We start from the raw sequence: 19,411 nt of genomic DNA, 5'->3' as shown, positions 1-19,411 counted from the left end.
GAGGAAAAAACAACATACCTTTCGGACTTATTTTTAGTGGGAAAACAACAAGAACTCGTGCTGATAACGTGTTGTGAATTTGAGGAACACAACGAGAACACGAATGCCAATAAAATATAATATTAAAATAATAAATATAATATAAGTATATGGAATAAATAAATATTAAAATAAATAAAAAATAATATATATAAATATATAAAATAAAATAAATAACAAAAGTAAATAAAATAACAAATTATGGATTTCTCCACTTTCTTCAAACTTTTTGGAATCTGTCCAATGTGTTTCTTTCAAAACCCACCAAATGTCACTATTTATAGCTAATTTGACAAGTGGGAGATGGATTACATGAGCACTAATAATATGTATTTACAAGATACATGGACAACACTTTGCAAAAATAGTGACATGATACATAGTCAATGGGTACTAAGCATGAATGGACATTTATTTTTTATAATATTTATAATAAAAATGAATATTTTTGTTTTACTTTAATACCAATTTATTATTGCCTATGACCACTACCAGCTAATGTTGTTAATTCAATTAATAAAGAATTAATTATATTGTAAAATAATAGAATAGTCCTTTAATAATAATTATTAAAATAGCATAACAGTAACTAATAGTTGGTTAAATGGGTATTTTAGTCCAAAAATATTGTTCTCAAATCCTAAATTTTTATTACAATAATTATATACTAGTTTGATATTAGGTGCAAACTATAATATTATAAATACGTGGAGATTAAATATGCAATAAATCTAAAAATGATTAAAAAAATAATAAAAATCAAGATTTTAAAATCGGTTATAAATAATTTATTTTTTTAGTTACAATAAAATCACTCTATATATCCATAAAATTTTCAAATACATATGAAGAAAAATATATGTATATTAATAAATGTTAACATTAGTTGAAATTTATTGAATCTATAGATGTCAACCAATTAGATAAAATCATGGATAGTTTAATTTTGATTTTGATGATTTGATGATCTTTTAATCTCAAACTTTGATTTAAACAATTTTTTACCTATTTCATGATAATCCTTTGTTTTTCTTGTATTTATTTTGGATTAGATGTTTTGATCATTCTCTAAATTTTAAATTTTAATTTAATTTTTTATTTTTTATTTCATGATAATCTTATCTATATTAATCTTTTTAATTGATTTGGATGATGTAATTATTCTTTAATTTCAAACTTTAATTTAAATTAAAATATTAATTTTCTATTCGTGCATAAAATTTCATAATAATTTTTTATGATTGAAAAAAGATTATTAGATTGTTAGATTATTTTAAAATTTTAATTTAAAAAATATATTATATTTTTCTATCAAAACTCTAAAAACCTAAATATCTTTTGAAGTTCTTCTTGATTTTAAACTGTATTTCAATTTTTTATGAAATAAGAAAAAAATACAAAAACAGTTACAAAATAATAAAAATGATTATAACACCTAAACTAATGGGTGTGCATTTACAAAAATTAAAAATTGAAAAAAAAAAAAACTACAAAAACACATACCTCTATATTACTCGTATCTTGTTGAATCTCACAAGCATGATCTTCTACTCCACCCTTTTTAATATTTTAGACGTAGACATACATTAAAAAGAAGCCAGAGAGAGGTAAAATTTCTTTAGATGTAGAAGAGATACTTGAAACATAATAATTAAAATCTTCTTAAAGAAGAGTGAAAAGAAAAGTTGCTACATTTAAACAAACAAAAAAAAAAAGAAAAAGAAATTTTATATAAAAAAAAACATGAATACTGCAACAAAATGTCTAAAAAAATATATGAATGGAAGAAAAAAAGTTGGGAGAGAGTTATCAAAACTGGAAAAAAAAAAAAGAAAGAAAGAGAGAGAGAGAAAGAAAAGGGAGATGATATACATTATAGAAAAAAAAAAGGTTGAATTACCCTATTTATTTTTTTTAAAAAAAGATTTCAAATCATAATTTGATTTTACGTTTATATTAACTTTATATAGCATGAGATATAGATAGATTATAAGATAAATTTTGATTCTTCTTTTTCTCCTTAATATGTGATGCTAAAAAAAAAAGGAATAAAATGTGATATTTTTTTAATTTTCCAAAAATAGTATCAAATTTTGAATTTTTACATGTATAAATTTTGAAATAGAGATAAATTTTGGTTTTCGTTTTTTAATGTTTTGCTCTTTTACTCATGATGCTAAAAAAAAGGGGGATAAATGTGATCTTTTTAATTTGCCAAAAATAATTCTTTTATATGTGATGCTAAGAAAAATAACTATAAAATGTGATCTTTCTAATTGCCAAAAATAGTGTCATATATATTTTTAAAATTTTTTTACTAGAGATGCTCAAAGTTTGGGAAAATTTATTTAATGATTTAGTAAATATGAAATTTTTTAAGATAACTCTCTAATCATCATCAAAGGAAAAATAAAAAATTTCTCCTCTATAACCCTTTTTAAATAGTATAAAGATAGATAGATATAGATTAAATATGTTAAATGATCCTTCAAACAGTTGACTTCTAAAAGAGAGATCCATGGCTTTAAGTATTCGTACTCATCTCAACCATTCACAAAAAAAAAAAAAACCTACTAATAAATAGCAATGAATTAAATGTTCAAAGATGCAAAAGCTTTTGTTAATTAGTATACTTTATCTTGTTATCTACCAAGAAGCAAAACCTAAAGGGCAAACATATGAGTGCATACATTCCGCATGTTGATGATCTTATATTGGAAAGATAGAAAGACTTCATGATCGTTAAAATATAGTTAAGATACTCATCACAATGCCAAATGAATTTGCAATGGAATTCAAAATTTTCTAATACGACATATTAATAGAGTTAAATAATACATTTTTTTATTCGTGGTATTCATGTTTTCTTTAAAAAAATAATTTTATTGTATTGTTAATTCGATTACTTAAATAATGTTGATTTAGTACAGTAAATTATCATTTGAGGTTTTTTTTTTTTTTTTTTTTTTTTTTTTTTTGAAAGTTGAGCTTAAACACTACTTCTACATTCACCTATAGGTTTCTTTATGTTGTATGATCAACTATCTGCCAATATTTCAAATATCATGAAAATGTTGTTGAAAAGCAGATAGCAAAGCAAAGAAACCTTAGGGTGGAAAGGATGTTTATAAGGTTAATTTAAAAATCTAAGAACCAAAAATCAAATGATCATTACCAACATGGCCTAAGTTAATTAACAATGAGTTTATTTGACACAACCCAAGAAGTTAGGGATAATTAAAAAGGGCAATTGTAAATATAGCAATCAAGGGTAAAGTATTAGCAAATATAGCACATTGCAAAAAAAAAGTGCATATATCGCAAATTTTAGATAGTTTATCAATAATAGACCATAACACTAGTAGAAGTCTATCAGTAATAGACAATATCATTGGTAGAAGTCTATCAGTGATTGACCATATAATTGATAGATTTTGCTATATTTGGAATTTTTAAAAAATATTATTATACACTTAGTTATTATCAATAAAACTGATATTCGTTACAATTCAGTACAAGAAATTTCACTTATAATAGCATTAAAAAAACGTTATTGTTGATTTTCCATAGCGTTTTCGAAATGCTCTTATAGTCCATGTTATTGAAAGTCCATGACTTTTCATAGTGTTTTTTCAATGCTATAAAAAATGCTATAAAAATACGATTTTCATAGCCGATATATGATGCTATAAAAACTTTTCATAACGTAAAAAGAACGCTATTAGAACGTTTTGATAGCCTTTTTTATAGTGTTATAAAATCGCTATAAAAAAATTTCAATAGCATTTATTCAACGCTAAAAAAAACGTCACTGAAACGTTTTAATAGCGTGTTTTCCACATTATAGAAAACACAATCAAAATGTTTCAATGACATTTTTAATCATATTGTAGAAACGCTATCAAAGAGTCTTCATAACATTTTATAAATTTTGTCGTAGTCGATGTTATTAAAAGTCCTCGACTTTCCATAACGTTTTTGTGCAGCTATTAATATCGCTATTGAAAGTCGACATATGATAGCTTTAACTCAATGTTATTGAATCGTTTATTGTATTAAAAAAAATACCATCAAAAGTTTTTATAGCAATAAAAAATGCTATAAAGGACATTCTATAGCGATGCTATTGAAAGTACCTTATTTTTATTAGCATTTTTTCATTGTAATGGAAAAAAGCAATAAATTATACCATATCTTCAATCACGAATTTTAATGTTATTGAACTTTCTATAACATTTTTTGTGAAAATAAAGGCAATGCTATAATTGATCTCTAATAGCATTTGTTAATAACAGTTGTTTAGATTTTATAACTTGTACCCAAATATTATTGTAGAATTAATTATAAACATATATTTTTAGAAGTCGCATGCCCATATTATTGTCTTGACGAAGAAAGATGTAATTCACATTTCATCCAAATCTACAATAATAATTATAACCAAAATCGTCAAATTTATAGTATACAAAAGAAATAAAACACTACATTCATTAAAAAAAAGGTTTGATATAGTCATCGAAAGTATGTTCTAACGAAGTTCTGACCTAATAGAACAATTTGTAAATTCTTAATCCAAATAAAATGACTACATATATAATCCCAAAATATTGATACAATCAAAAAAGATGTTTAGATTATAGCGATATGAAAATTCTCCCACACAACATATGTCGCTCTGATGTTTGTCATTGAATCAATCACCTAATAAAAAAAATAAAACAAAAATAGCTTTGACAAATCATCATGATCTATCTATAACAATAGATTAGCTAATGAACTAAATAAACACTTAATTCACAAAGTAGATGCCAAATTTTCTTACATAGTTTGACTTTCTCCATTGGCCATGCAACAATCATGCCAACAACATCGCCAATAACAATAATGTCAGACGTAGGCCTCCATAAGAAGGAATTTGGTATTTTTACTATATCAACCCATACACGAACTGCATTTGGGCCAAGAGGTATGTGATGGACAAGGATTGATGAATCATTGGAAGACCATCTACCTTCAGCAATGACTTCTCCTGAACCGACCCAATCTAGCAACAAACACTTATGAGGAATGTTGGTAGTAACACTCTTTTTCACCAATGATATGGTTAGAAAATTTTCAAACAATAATAATTTTGAATAGTAAATGAGTAGAAAAAGTCATGAATGGGGAATTTTGGGGTTTGAGCTGGATTATTTGCCAATGTTCATACTCTAATAGAATTATTAGAATTTTATTCCTTTATTTTTCGTATACAAACAACATATTCAAAATGTTATATAAAATATAATTTCAATAGATAAAGAAAGTTAAGACAAATTTACCTTGTCCCTTATTAAGGAAGCTACTACACTTTTCAGTTCATCTACATTTGTTGTTAGGTTGTTACATTTTCTTTCAAGAGATGCAATAGTCTTATCATTCTGAGTTGATGTAGACAACTTCGATCTAGTTACACCAAATCCTAATCCTTGTACATGCCCATGATCGGGACTGAAAACTTTACTAATTTCATCATCAATTATACTACTTGAACAAGACGTTCCCACACGATTTTTTTCAATACGCTCTGAGGAAAAAATTGCATGAAATCGTTCAAATGCCAAAAAGCCAATGAGCCATTAGGGGGGGGGGGGAGGGGGAGTGGCTTATAACCAACATAAATTCCCAACATTTAGAAACTTCTACTTGAAGTAAATCATTACTCAAATGCCAAGAAATCAACAAGAGATCACTTAAACAAAAAAAAAAAAAAAAAAAAAAAAAAAAAAAAAACCCAATAAAGCATTGAACATTTAAAAAAAAAAAAGTTCAATTAAGAGAGAGAGGGCGGAGAGGGGGTGGCAGGGGGGAGATGCCTTATGACCTACATGAATTCATAACATTAAAAAACTCCTACTTCAACTAAATCCCTACTCAAATGCCAACAAGCCAACAAGAGATAACCCAAACAAAACCAACTAAGCATTGAACATAAAAAAAAGTTCATTTAAGAGAAGGGGGGGAGGGGGGATGCCTTATGACGAACATAAATTCACAAAAATAAAAAACTGCAGATATAACTCAAGCATAAAATGCCAAGATTACAAAAAAAAAAAAAAAAAAAAAAAAAAAAAAACTATAGATATAACTCAATTTGCAGCAAATACCAAAAGCCCACAAGAAAGATTTATATGACTTAAGATCTATAAAAAAATTAAGAAAAAATACAAAAAATAATATAACCACAGTTTTGGCCACTTGAGAGTTAATGGGTTTTCCATATTTCTTCACATGTGCTTTTGTCCAAACATCTACTCGAGTAATTGGAGTTGAAGAAGAATAATTTTTGTACATAGAAAAAAATATTTAGTTATATATTATCTCTAGTGCTAATTATATAATGTTATTAGCATTACGTAAATTTTTACCAAATCTTCGGTTAGTCGAGCATAGCCTCTATGACTACATGTGTGTGGAAGTTGCTTTTTTTTTTTTTTTTTATCTCCTTAAATTTCTTACTTTTTGCCTAAATCATACTCAAACAAAGTATCGAACAGAGGTATAAAGACTAAAAGCTGTTTTCATACCTTGAATCAAATAAATAAATTTACCCAACAATTATATCACATACTTTTAAATTTTGCATTTGTTTTATTTTTTATAAAGTCATTCCAACCATGTATTGAAGAAATGTTATCTGCCTTTAGTTTAATTAGCTCATCATCATTTGAAGTTTGTCCAATTTTACTCACTAGGCGAGATTTGCTTGCTCTCCACAGCTCACCCATCTTTTGAAACAAATATTTCTTCTGTCATTCTCCATCAACATTATATCTTGTCTAAAGAATAAAAACATTCACGTAGTGATATGTAAGAAAGTTTGAATTATATTCATTATATAAATATATAATTATTTATTATACTTGGATAGAATGCCACAATACTTCTTTTTATCTCATTGAAAGTTTCTTCCAAGTTTCAACAGTCGCCGACACCACTTCTCTGACAAGTGAACCCAAAAATGAGGACAACCCAACCGATGTTTATCCAATAGGTTGTCCATATTCACTGTATCTTACATCTAATTTCATTTCTGGCTCCACCGCTATTGTTTACATTTTGGTCCGACCTTTTGTCTTTTTGGTGCCCAATTCCTTTGTATAAACTTCAACAACATTTTCCTCCAATCGATCTTGAACCTTTTCAGTGGGTAATTTATGAACTGTGGATCTAGTATGAGTAGCAAGGGAATCTAATGGGTTAATTTACGGCCTTTTAGATTGAAGATGAACAATTTCATTAACATGTGGGGATGGAATTGAAGTAGTAACAGATGAAGAATCCCTATTGTTGTGGTGAAATGGGTTAGAAAAAGGAGAAGTTTTCCTAATCTTTCTCTCTATACCAAACTTGACGACATGATCTGTATCATCTATAATCTTTCTTCTTATGCTCTTTGTTTAATGAGAATCCTCTTCCTCGGCCTCCTTGTCCGAGCTACCTAGTTATGTTAAGTCCATACTGAATGACTATGAATCTGTATGATGTTTTCACCAAGGTGCAATCAAATTATGGTCATTCAAATGTTTGTGTTGCAGTACAAGGTCTTCTTGATTTCATACCAATGGTTAGTCCTATTTTTTGCTTATCTAATTCCTAAGACATAAAACATTGAGATGATATTATATATATAATATTTTTCTATCTAAATTAACATTTAAAGACAACTTACATGTACATTGACTTCATTGTATTCGAATGTAGCAAGCTCTTAAATCCAAATGGTTCACAGTGACCACAACCCGGAAAAAAAAAAAAAAAAAAAAAAAACTAGCTTGCATAGCGATAGTTAGAGTGAGAATAAAGAGAGCATTTATATTTATATATTGAATATACATGTAAAATATTTGTAAAGCTTTAAAAATTGAAATGGTTCGCAATGCATATAACTTGGCAATATATTGTCCATATTTACAGAATGACCATCAACCACTATACTCACAAAAAGACCAACCAATATTATACTTAATGTCCCTACGTATGCACTATAAGTTCAAATTTACAAAATGGCCACTAATTCTATGTTATTGTCAATTCACAAAATGGCCACAAGTTATGTTAGTGCAAATTCACAAAATGATTGTAAATTCTATGTTATCATAATAAGATGCCTTCGCAAACGTACTGTGCATTGTTACACTATTGGATGTCTAAATGGTCTAATAAGTATATGGATGAAATTGGGTGTCTCATCCAGGTAATACTGTTGGATGCGGCCCACTCTATAGTTGTTACAAGAAGTTGTAAAGTGCTACAAACGATGTGATCCATAAATCGTTCATGTTGAGACATGTGAGTGGGGACATCCTATGAAATGAGTTTACATATAGACTGGACCACGAAAAGCGTCACTTTTCTTTATAACGACCGTTTACTGTTAAAACTGACTATTTCATTTATCATATAACCTAGGTTAACTCGATCTTAATCGGAAACTAGCTATGAACTCCTGTTTGTTCGGGATTATCCTTTGATCTACAAACGGTGAGAGTAGTCTAACAACACTGCTCAATAAGCTTCCCATTTTGGGGATAAGACCAGATGAATAGCTGGGGACATAGCCTTGCAAGATAGAATTCACTCCTACCCTATTTAGGGTTAGCAGATAGGTTGTTCTCTTAGGTACTGATTCTAGGTCATGAACAATTAGGGCCCCGCCTTCTCATGATAGAGAAAAGATTTGATTCATAGAGATTATGAATCAGAATTGTTCATTAGAGGGTCAGTAGGAACTTAAGGAGCAAGATGTATTCGCAAGGGTAAAACGGTAATTTTGACCTAGCCGTGATTACGAACAACTTGTGAAGGATCGATTTACTGATTATGGTTATTAAGTGGACATAATATATCTACAGTGAGGAGAGTTCAACTATGGGCTATAGTGAAGGTCTCATTAGTTAATGAATGGGGGTTAGATCGGACTAATGAGTTTAGCCGATTAATCTCGAATCGTTGGAGCCCATGATCTATAGGTCCGCGAGATCCCCCCCTATTAGCTCGTAAATGGTTAAGCTTTAGAGTAACTTGAGAAATTAATTTGAAACATTCAAATTAAACGGAATAGGAGAATATATATATGAAGATGATTATTGTGCAAAAAAATAATTTAATTTTTGCTATTAAATTAATTAATATTTTTAATTAATTTATGGAATTAATTTTAGAAAATCAACTTTCAATTTTATAAATCAAAATGGTTTTGAAATCTATTTTTTATTTTAAAAGAAAATTGGAAAATCGTATTGCATGCTACAAAATGAAAAATGTTGATTTTCCAATATCATCTTCTTCATGCTCACACAAAATCCATTTTCTTCTCTTCATTAATACTCCAAGCATGAGCTACAAGTCATGCATTTCTCTTCTTTGCATGTTCATCTGTAATAAATAAAGAGGATTGAAGTGAATTAAAGGTATGTATAACACATAAATTTTGAGAGAAAATTTCAGTGAGAAGAAAGAGTTCTTCAAAATGAGCTGCTGTGAGTTTTTTTACTATTCTTCATTGTTTCAAGCTGTTCTTGAGTCTCATAACTCGGTCTAAAGCTTCAAGAGGATAGTGGGGAAGATCTTGAGGTGGTTCACGGTGAACTTTGGTGAAGACTACTGTCGGCTGATCAAGTTTTTGAAGAGTTCTTCAAAGGTATGATCTTAAAACCCTCTTTTTAAAAGAGAATGTTTTAATTTCTGTCAAAATTAGTGAATTTGAATGCTTATGGATCCTTGATACTTCCGCTGCATGTTATCTAACTTTAACATGGAGGAGCCTCATCATCTTAAACATTACTTAGTCAATTCAATAAGATTTTTGTTTGAATGACGGTAATCAAGAAAGCACCAAATTCAGAGCCCCATGACTAGAAGACTCAATAAAAGTAGCATATCTAACAAATGCATTAGCCTATTCATTCAATAAATTTGAATTTGGCGACAAAGAAAGAAATAAGTTCTAGTTGAACATTACAAGAATAAGAATAGATGAAGCAATCTACATCACCACTCATGGTGAGCATCAAAGAAAAATTACTCACTTCAGAAAGAGGTGGAGACTTTTGATACTCTAGAAACTTTGAATATATCCCAACAACAAAAATTTGGAATCACGCAAAAAAAAAAAAAAAAAAAAAAAAACCTGTAACCTAAGAATAGATTTTTATATCATTAACAAAAGTCGAGGATTTCCCACTAATTAAAAACTCAAAGCTATGACTACATATTATCAAACATTATTATTACCACCAACTCAATCAATAGACAATAAATACTTACCCGTCAGATAAAATTAATAACTACCCTACCATGCATACTACTGATATACAAATCAATGAGCATATCTTTAACAACCCAAACAATATGAGTTTGTAAAGGAGAGAATTGGTAGGAAAATCAAGAGATTAGTCAAGAAAACAAAAATTAATTAAAGAAAAATGAAGCTAATACATTATCAGAAAATGTGAACCATTCAAGTATTTCAGTCGTATATGAAAAGGGTCTTGAGATCTTAATCAGCAGAACTGCTCCAGTTATTTCCTATCCACAAATGAGAACAAATAGTTGGCTGACTGTCAAATGGCAATGACATGATAATGAAAACACCTCCCAGGTTAACATATAACACTCATAACAACTTTTTCTAAGACTTAGTAAGTATAAATAAGACAAAAGTTACAGGTTAACAAAATATTGAACAAAAAAATGGAGGAAATAAGATCAACTAGACCTCTTTCGAAACATTTTTTTTTTATATTTCATTAGTTGACCTAGCAAGCTCCGTTCTTGGTTTGCTAGTGTTTCATTGAGCACAATTGAATTTAAAAAAAAATGCATAATTTATTAGGTTTTGGAGAATAAAAAAGAACCTAGCTTGCAAACTAACTTCGAAAGATAAAATAAAATAGAACAAAAACTATTTATTTTGCAAAATCATCTTCTCCTTTTTCAAAATCTCTATATCAAAATCTTCAATTACTTCTTTATTGATATTTGAAATTCCTCCAAATCTTGCATAAACAAGAACAAAAATAACATCTTACCTTTTGCAAGAGCTCATTATATCTTTATTGATATTTGGAAATATGAATAGCTCCTTCAAACCTTGAACAAATGAGAACAAATCTTCAATCAGTATAAATGTCAAGGAAATATATGCCATCTTGGAAACAATTTTGTAAAGGATCAATAGACAACACTAAAGCCAAACTAATATCCATAAAAGCCATTGCATTTTATACACATTAATATTACAAAGTAATTCAAATCATTTCAAATAAATTTCACTTAAAACTACATTTGTACAATATTCATCAAAAAAATAATAAACATATTACAATTATTGAAATAATTTCCTTCCATACACAATATAGTGACGATGGCAAGAAAATGAACATACTCAAACTATCTCTTTATAAGTTATGTCATTGATTTCTACTGTAGTAATAGTTTGTCAACATCCCAAAAATAATTTTAAGATGTTAATCATAATCCTAAAAAGAAAGATAGCCAACAACAGAGAAAAACATTATAAGAAAGGAAAATCTCAGTGAGAAAAAACTTTAGTTTTTGGTACTTATGCATCATCATGGCATTTATTATCAGCACATATGCATTCCATTTTTATGATTGGAGTAGTTTGAAACCACCTCTGTCGTAACCCAAATGTAAAAACTAGAGAAAGAAAGAACAAATCTTTTATTTACTTGTAAAGAATAGAAAAAAGTTCAATGATACAAACTCCTAAAGAAAGGAAGAAACGATACAAACACCCAAGAAAAGGGAGCAAACAGTAAATCAACGTAGAAACAATTACAACAATTTCACACCAACCGAAAGATAGTAAAGCTAAGTAGAGACATACATAACGAAAGAAAAGGTCCACAAATAAAACCTTTTTAATGGCATGGTAAGCATTTAATAAATCAAACCTCAATAAAAAAAAAATAATTCTCATAGTTCTTTATTTTCATATCATTTCTTTACAAGTTCTCCAACTATATACCCATCAAATAACACAAGATCTATTGTTAGTATACAAAATGACAGCATATTCGTAATTGTAATGAAAAGCAAAATAACAAGGCTTTATAAAAGAATGAACTCAACGTCAATCAATGCCTTGATGACTTGATTTTATTGATCAAGAAATAAATAAGGAGAGGGATTTCTTAAAAGCAGGGTATAAACATTCCAAAATGGCCTTAAATCATTGGCTACAAATTTGCTGACATGGTAAATTTGGCATGTTGATTGTTTTGCATGATGGAAGAAATCAAATATTCTTTTCCATTTTAAAATTAGTAAATGAAGAACATAAGGAAAATTTTAGAAAACAACAGAATAGGACGTAGGGAAACAATATTGGAATTAGACAATCACCCCTACAACTTTGAAAAAGAAATCAAAATATATGTCTCCATAACAAAATCGTGAAGAAAATCAATGAAAAAAATAACTAAACTCTTGTAGCCAAATGAAAAGACACAACTATACAGTTCACAAAACCAATTAGCTAGTTTAAAATGTCTATGTAATGATACTCTAAATAATAAAATTCAAAAGCAAGAAATTTTAAGAGTTGATTTTGAAATTTATATACAAAATGAGTCTAAAAGGGTAGAGGATACCATGACTAACCTCGAATTGTTAGCTTCAAGTGTTCAATGATGTTAGTGACGTACAATCTACCTCCACGGTTGTGCATGAAGCGAAAATTTTTTATGTTGACTGCACTAATATGTGGTCCTAAACAACCGGAAAATGACATAGATGTTTATTTAGCTCCGTTAGTAGATGACTTGAAAAAACTTTGGAAAGATGGGGTAGAATGTTACGATGCATATGAAGACCAACGTTTCATTCTTAAAGCTATTTTATTATGGACTATTAATGATTTTCCTGCGTATGGTAACTTGTGTGGTTGTACGGATAAAGGATATCATGCATGTCCAATTTGTAGAGAGAAAACTTCATCCACTTATTTACCAAAAGTGAAGAAGATGGCATATCTCGGGCATCGCAAGTTTCTACCCCGCCATCATCTATATATGTTAGGAGGGTTCAAAATAGTGGAGTTAGTATAACGGCTATCACAATGCAAGTCTCTAGTGTTAAGGACAAAAGTCCCCTCATGTCAGATATGATGACCTTTTTGGTGTAATACAAGAAATATGGAAGCTTGACTATCATGGATTATCATTTATTTTATTCAAATGTAATTAGGTTGAGAATAGAACTGGAGTCAAAATAGACGAGTTTGGTTTACTATTGTGGACCTCAATCGTATTGGACATAAATCAGACCCATTTATTTTAGCCTCCCAAGCAAAACAAGTGTTCTATGTAAAAGACCCCGCAAATTCGGGTTGGTCAATTGTTTTAACATCTCCACAATGAACAATTGAGGATGATTTTTATGAAGATGAAATATGAGATATGCTACAAGAGTGTGGTTATGGAGGTATGGAAAGAATGCCCGATGTTGATACATCTATTGAGATCGATGATACAACATCCACATACATTAGAAGTGATTGTGAGGGTAGATAGGTATAATATATTAAACATGGTATGTCATTTACTATGGTTATATGTATTTAAATATTACGATTATATGTTTTTTGTGTGAGTAATATATATATATATATATATATATATATATATATATATATATATATATATATATATATATATATATATTTATAGATTGACATGGAAAATTCAACAAGTAGCATCGAGGATGATAGAAATATGATCCCACAAAAACATAACAGAATAAGTATTCCACGTGGCCCAACTACAATGTCTGAATTGGTAGAAATAAGAACATCTGGGCAACGATTGACCATTGATTATAATGAACATGGACAACCGAATGGATTTGGGGCAAAGAAGATGCAAAGTTATATAGGAGTTTGTGTTCGACAACAAATACTTATAACGTATAATTTTTGAAAAAAAGTTCCAAACCATTTAAAAGACAAACTTTTTGATTATGTAGCTGTATGTTTTCTAAAATTTTTATTCATGTGCATAGTAGTTTATTAGTTTAATGTTTAGCTACTTTTTTCATTGTGCAGATGTCGTTCGATGTGGACTCTAAGTCCAAACATTGTATACTCATGTCTGCATCTAGGAAGTTTCAGACTTTCAAGACAACATTGACTCAAAAGTTCATACTTCCATTTAAGGATGAACCCTCGGTCTTGCAATTTCCTCCGCAACAATATTCTCATATAGAGCAAGATCAGTGGACATTGTTTGTAAATGAACGATTAAGTGCAGAATGGGATGTAAGTCATTCAAAATAAATTAAATGTCAACATTATCATTATTTTGATAGGTAACTTCAACTAGATTTGTTGTACAGGAAATCAGTCGTCTTAAAAAAGAAAGACATGCGAAATGTGTATATAAGCATCACATTTCTCGGAAGGGTTATGCGAATCTTGCTCAAGAATTAGTAAGTTTTTCGACTTAAATTAAATCTTTTATTCTAATATGTTTATGCTAATTAAATATGTATGTTCATGTAGAACATATTGAATGATCCTTCTTATCGGGTGACTTTATGGAAAGAAGTAAGAAAAGGAAAAGATAACGAATACTTTGATAATGCTACTCGAGAATGTGCCAATCGGATTGTAAGTTTATATTGTGCAAAGTTTAAGATGACATATATATAATGTTTGGAACTTGTGATGATATAGATATTATGTGAAAATTGTAATATGTTTTACAGGATAAACTGGCTGAAGTCTATGAAGGTGAAGATGTTTTGACCCAAGCATTGGGTATAGAGGAACATTGGGGACGTGTTAGAGGAATGGGTGATTTTGTTTCCCATTCCCAATATTTCAAATTAGTAAAACCGAAGTCCTCAATGAGCTAAGAAATTGAAGGAGACTCTAGTGAAAAAAATGTTCGACATGGTAAAGTGTCAAGAGAAAGAACTCACAACAGACAATCTCATCAGTCCAAATCATCTGTTGGAAGTGTTGCACTAAGTGCATCTGAAGAAGAAGATACTGAGAAGATTCCTAAAGAAGGAGGTAATTTATTTGTTGTGACTTTTAAATTTTAATCATATTGTACATGCTTAACCATGCATGACATAACTTCTTTTAAATTTGTTAAGGGGACACCATGTCACTTGGCTTTAGGAACTGTAGATAATATTGTTGCAGTAGCCACAACATTTGATGATGATGTGTCATGCTTAACTGTTAAAGTTCTTATTGACATTGTCCTTGGAGAATATTTGCCTGTACCAATTCCTGTGAAGGATAAAATAGAGTCCTTAAATCAAGCAATGGGCAACTTCGTAAAATGGCCTCGTGAACTTGTAGTTATGGTTGACGAGAGAAAAGTATGTCTCTTTTTCAGTATATGAGTTTGGATCTTTATTATTTTTCCTAATTTGAATTTTTGTAATTTTGGTTATGGTTGGACCATTCAACAATTAAGAGCTTCAGCCAGTCCTCTAAATATACTGACGCCATTGGTACCATCAAACTCTTGAACGGACATGTCATGCATAACATAAACGATGTAGACATGATTCGTATCACTTTGGACGAGCATATATTTGGAAGAGATAAATTTATTTATTTAGGCCACGATGATCTGATCCAATATTGCAAATATGGTTGAAATAGGCTACATGTATATTTTGACATACATTGCGTAAGTATTGCTCATCTAGATTCACTCATGTATACTTTGTTTCATGTTTAAATAATAAATTTTACTTTGTTTAGGTATCTTTGGGATGAATGTGGTCGTGATATTACGAAGAAGTTTTTTTATAATTGATCGGGCAAGAATATTGCCACACGTGAAGTCTTAAGATATTCGATCCATAAATTTAGCCAATCAACTAGAATTGGCTAATTTAGACCAATTAGTCCTTATTTCATATAACACAGGGTAAGTAAATACAAGTTCTTAAGTTATTTTTAATTTGCATTATACACATACTAATATTTCAAAATTGTTGCTTATTATAGTTATTATTGGATATTGATTCTAATCGATCTACAAGAAAATTGTGTTTATGTTTTGGACTCTCTTCGAAGTAAGGTTCAAGAGGATTTTCATGGAGTTATAAACATGCAAGTGTAATTGAAATTTCTTAGCTCTTAATTGAAGTATTTATATTTAACTAATGTTTTCAAACTATTTAATGGATTGAAAACATGGATTGAAAACATGGCAAGCCAAGCACAATCTCGAACACCATCGGTCTTCTCCAAAATGGAAACCTGTAAAGGTAAATTTGCATTCATTTTTTTTAACAATTTATGTTCATTCGAACATAAGAATAATTATTTTCAACTTCTTTATATGCAATACCCCCATCAATTAGATTCTGTAGGATGCAGGTAATATGTGCAAAAGTATAAACACGAAATAGTGGATAATCCTACTACTCCTATTACTAGCCTCGTACATAAATTATTTATTTTTTATATACCAGCTTTAATTTAATAAATGGACGTAAACTTATGTTGAATTTATCTTTTTTTTCCTCTTTGTAGTTCAATACAAAAAAATACATATACCCAAGGAGAGATTGACGTAATTCGAACCCAATGGGCATGTTTTATTGGCTGATTTGTGTAAGAATGTAATTCTTGTTTTTTTGTCTCAATAGAATGTAAATACTATCTTAGAATGAATGCGAACTTATCTAACCATGATCTTTTTATTGGAAGATTTATGTATAATATTTTTGTGTTCATAGGATATTTAGTGTTAAGTATTCATGGAATTAGTATTAATTGATATTTATGAATGAGAGAAATGATGGCTTGGTGTAAATATTCTATGAAAGTCTGTTATTGTTATGCAAATGTTGGTGATTATTGTGTTTCTTTCATATTTTGATGAGTATATGTAATGGATTGGAAATATTGATTCTTGTTTGTGGATATCCATAGGTGGAAGACAAATATTGATGGCTTGCTATGCAAATTGTTTTATACTTTTTAATGAAAAACAATGACGGATATTTCCTAACCCAACACGAGATATATAATGTCGTTTTTAACTTCTTGACTGAAAAAATAGATTCGGCAACGAAATTTAAAAAAAAGGGACAATAATTGATAAAACAGACAGATTCTGGGCTTCAATGTGAGTTTAGAGGGTTTCATTTGATTCTTGGTCTTCAGTTGCAATCGACATTAAAGGGCTTCAATGTCAGTTGCAACCGACATTGAAGCCCTTTAATGTCGATTGGAAATTTCATTGAAGAGCTTTAATGTCGGTTGCCACCAACATTGAAGATTGTGATGTCGGTTTAAAATCGACATTAAAGGAAACCAACATTAAAGAGCTTTAATAACACTATCTCTAATATCGGTTGTCAACCGATATTAAAGCCATTTAATGTCCGTTTAAAACCGACATTAAAGCCCAAAATTCTTTAGGTGTTCATTTACTCTCTTCTTCTTCTTCTATCACGACATTCTTTTCTTTCCCCTTGTCATTGCTCAACTTCCACCAATTCCAAGTGACACCAAAGTATTAAATTATATTGACGTTATAACGAATTGTGAGGCAAGGACACAATAATGTTGTGCCTTCACTCAGAGGACTTTTGATGATTTTTGTGATGATGAGCCCGAGTTAATTTCTGATATTCCCTTTGTTTTGTGCCACGGGTTATATCAAGAATTTTTAATGTGGTAAATATCATTAGGGGGAAATATCACACGGCCAGTACAGAAAGCAGCCAACATTCGCTGAGGTGTCAATGAATCATCAAACAGATTGGCCAAGTCATCATCCTGTTGAAAAGTTTATCATTATTAAACTTTATTTGTGGCACTTAGTGTGACTTTTGGGTTTTGTGACTTTTAGTTTACCAATAGTGATTTTTGAGTTATAGGAGTTATGTGAGTTATGAGCATTTGATGACATTTATAGCTTTAAACCATTGGCATTCCTATGGTTATGTTTGTAAGCCTATATAAAGGCATGCTTAGTTGAATGGAAAATATATCTCTCATTTTTTATATTCGTCCTCCATGTTTTTTTTCTAACATAGTGATATTAGAGCTAGTAGAAAATATTGAGAGAAAAATGGCCAACGATGGGATAGGTTTACTTCAACTACCAATGCTTACCAAGCTCAACTATGACAATTGGAGCATTAAGATAAAAGTGTTACTAGGAGCACAAGACGTGTGGGAGATCGTGGAGAACTGTTTCCAAGAGGCAGAAGCTGGGGCCGATCAAACGAAAAGAGATGTGTTAAAGGAGACAAGAAAGAAAGACAAGAAGGCTCTTTATATCTTGTATCAATCGGTGAACGAAGATACGTTTGAGACCATCGCCAATGCAGAGACGTCAAAGGCGGCATGGGACAAGCTCCAATCGACTCATAGAGGAGCCGATCATGTGAAAAAGGTACGGTTGCAAACCTTACGTGGTGAGTTTGAATCTTTACAAATGAAGAAGGCGGAGGTGATAGCGGAATATCACACAAAAGTAATGGCTGTCGTCAACCAATTGAGACGGAATGGTGAAGAAATCACCGATGTTCGTGTCATAGAGAAGATTCTACGAAGCTCCAATCGATACAGGATCTCGAGAACATGACAATTGAACAATTGATAGGCTCGTTACAAGCCTATGACGAGAAAAAGAAAAGGAGGATGGAGCAAACAGAGACCGTTGAACAACTTCTCCAACTCAAAATCAAGGAGGAGAATAGTCGTGGACGTGGAAGAGGTCGTGGTGGTTGAGGCCATGGTGGAAGAGGTGAAGCCAACACCGATGTTTCTCAAAACTCATTTGAATCCTCAAAAGGAAGAGGAGGTCGAGGTCGTGGAAGACGTGGTGGAAGGTCCAGGAGAGATAAATCTCAGGTAAAATGTTATAATTGTAACAAATATGGACATTATGCGAATGAGTGTTACTCATCTCAAACAGAGTCAAATCGAAAGCATCAGGACCGATCAACTGCTAGCACATCAAAAGCACATCAAGGGCAATCCAATTATGTAGAGGAGAATGAAACCTTATTTATGGTTTCAAAGGGAGAAGAAGAGAGTCAAGATAGTATGTGGTATCTTGACACAAGAGCCTCGAATTATATGTGTGGAAAACGCGAGATGTTTGTAGAGTTGAACGAGATGGAGAAAGGTAATATTGCCTTTGGAGACAATTCTTTGGCCGCCATCAAAGGAATAGGTAAAATTCTCATTCGGTTAAAAAATGGAGAAAATCAATATATCACAAATGTTTATTACATTCCTAATATAAAAAATAATATATTGAGTGTAGGACAATTGTTAGAGAAAGGTTTTGAAGTTCAAATGAAAAACAATTGT

At 30.2% G+C, this 19,411-nt stretch overlaps 1 protein-coding gene and 1 pseudogene across 1 annotated transcript; one reads left to right on the top strand and one right to left on the bottom strand.

The window, feature by feature from the left end:
* Nucleotides 1–4,732: 4,732 nt before the first annotated feature.
* On the bottom strand, nucleotides 4,733–7,109 carry LOC150032338 (uncharacterized; annotated as a pseudogene).
* Nucleotides 7,110–18,158: 11,049 nt separating this feature from the next.
* LOC150032337 (uncharacterized) lies at nucleotides 18,159–18,677 on the top strand. Its single transcript, XM_090306872.1, has one exon. The coding sequence runs from the start codon at nucleotides 18,159–18,161 to the stop codon at nucleotides 18,675–18,677; it is 519 nt and encodes a 172-aa protein (XP_090162998.1).
* The last annotated feature ends 734 nt before the right edge of the window (nucleotides 18,678–19,411 follow it).

This window comes from Benincasa hispida, chromosome 11 (assembly GCF_027475165.1).
Source record: "Benincasa hispida cultivar pf3 chromosome 11, pf3_genome.v1.1, whole genome shotgun sequence".
Lineage (NCBI taxonomy): Eukaryota > Viridiplantae > Streptophyta > Magnoliopsida > Cucurbitales > Cucurbitaceae > Benincasa > Benincasa hispida.
The sequence above is the reverse complement of the archived record's forward strand: the minus strand, read 5'-3'. Positions and strand labels throughout refer to the sequence as shown.

Coding starts and splice junctions, on each gene's coding strand:
- LOC150032337 (XM_090306872.1), top strand. CDS start 18,159: ATGGCCAACGATGGGATAGGTTTACTTCAACTACCAATGCTTACCAAG.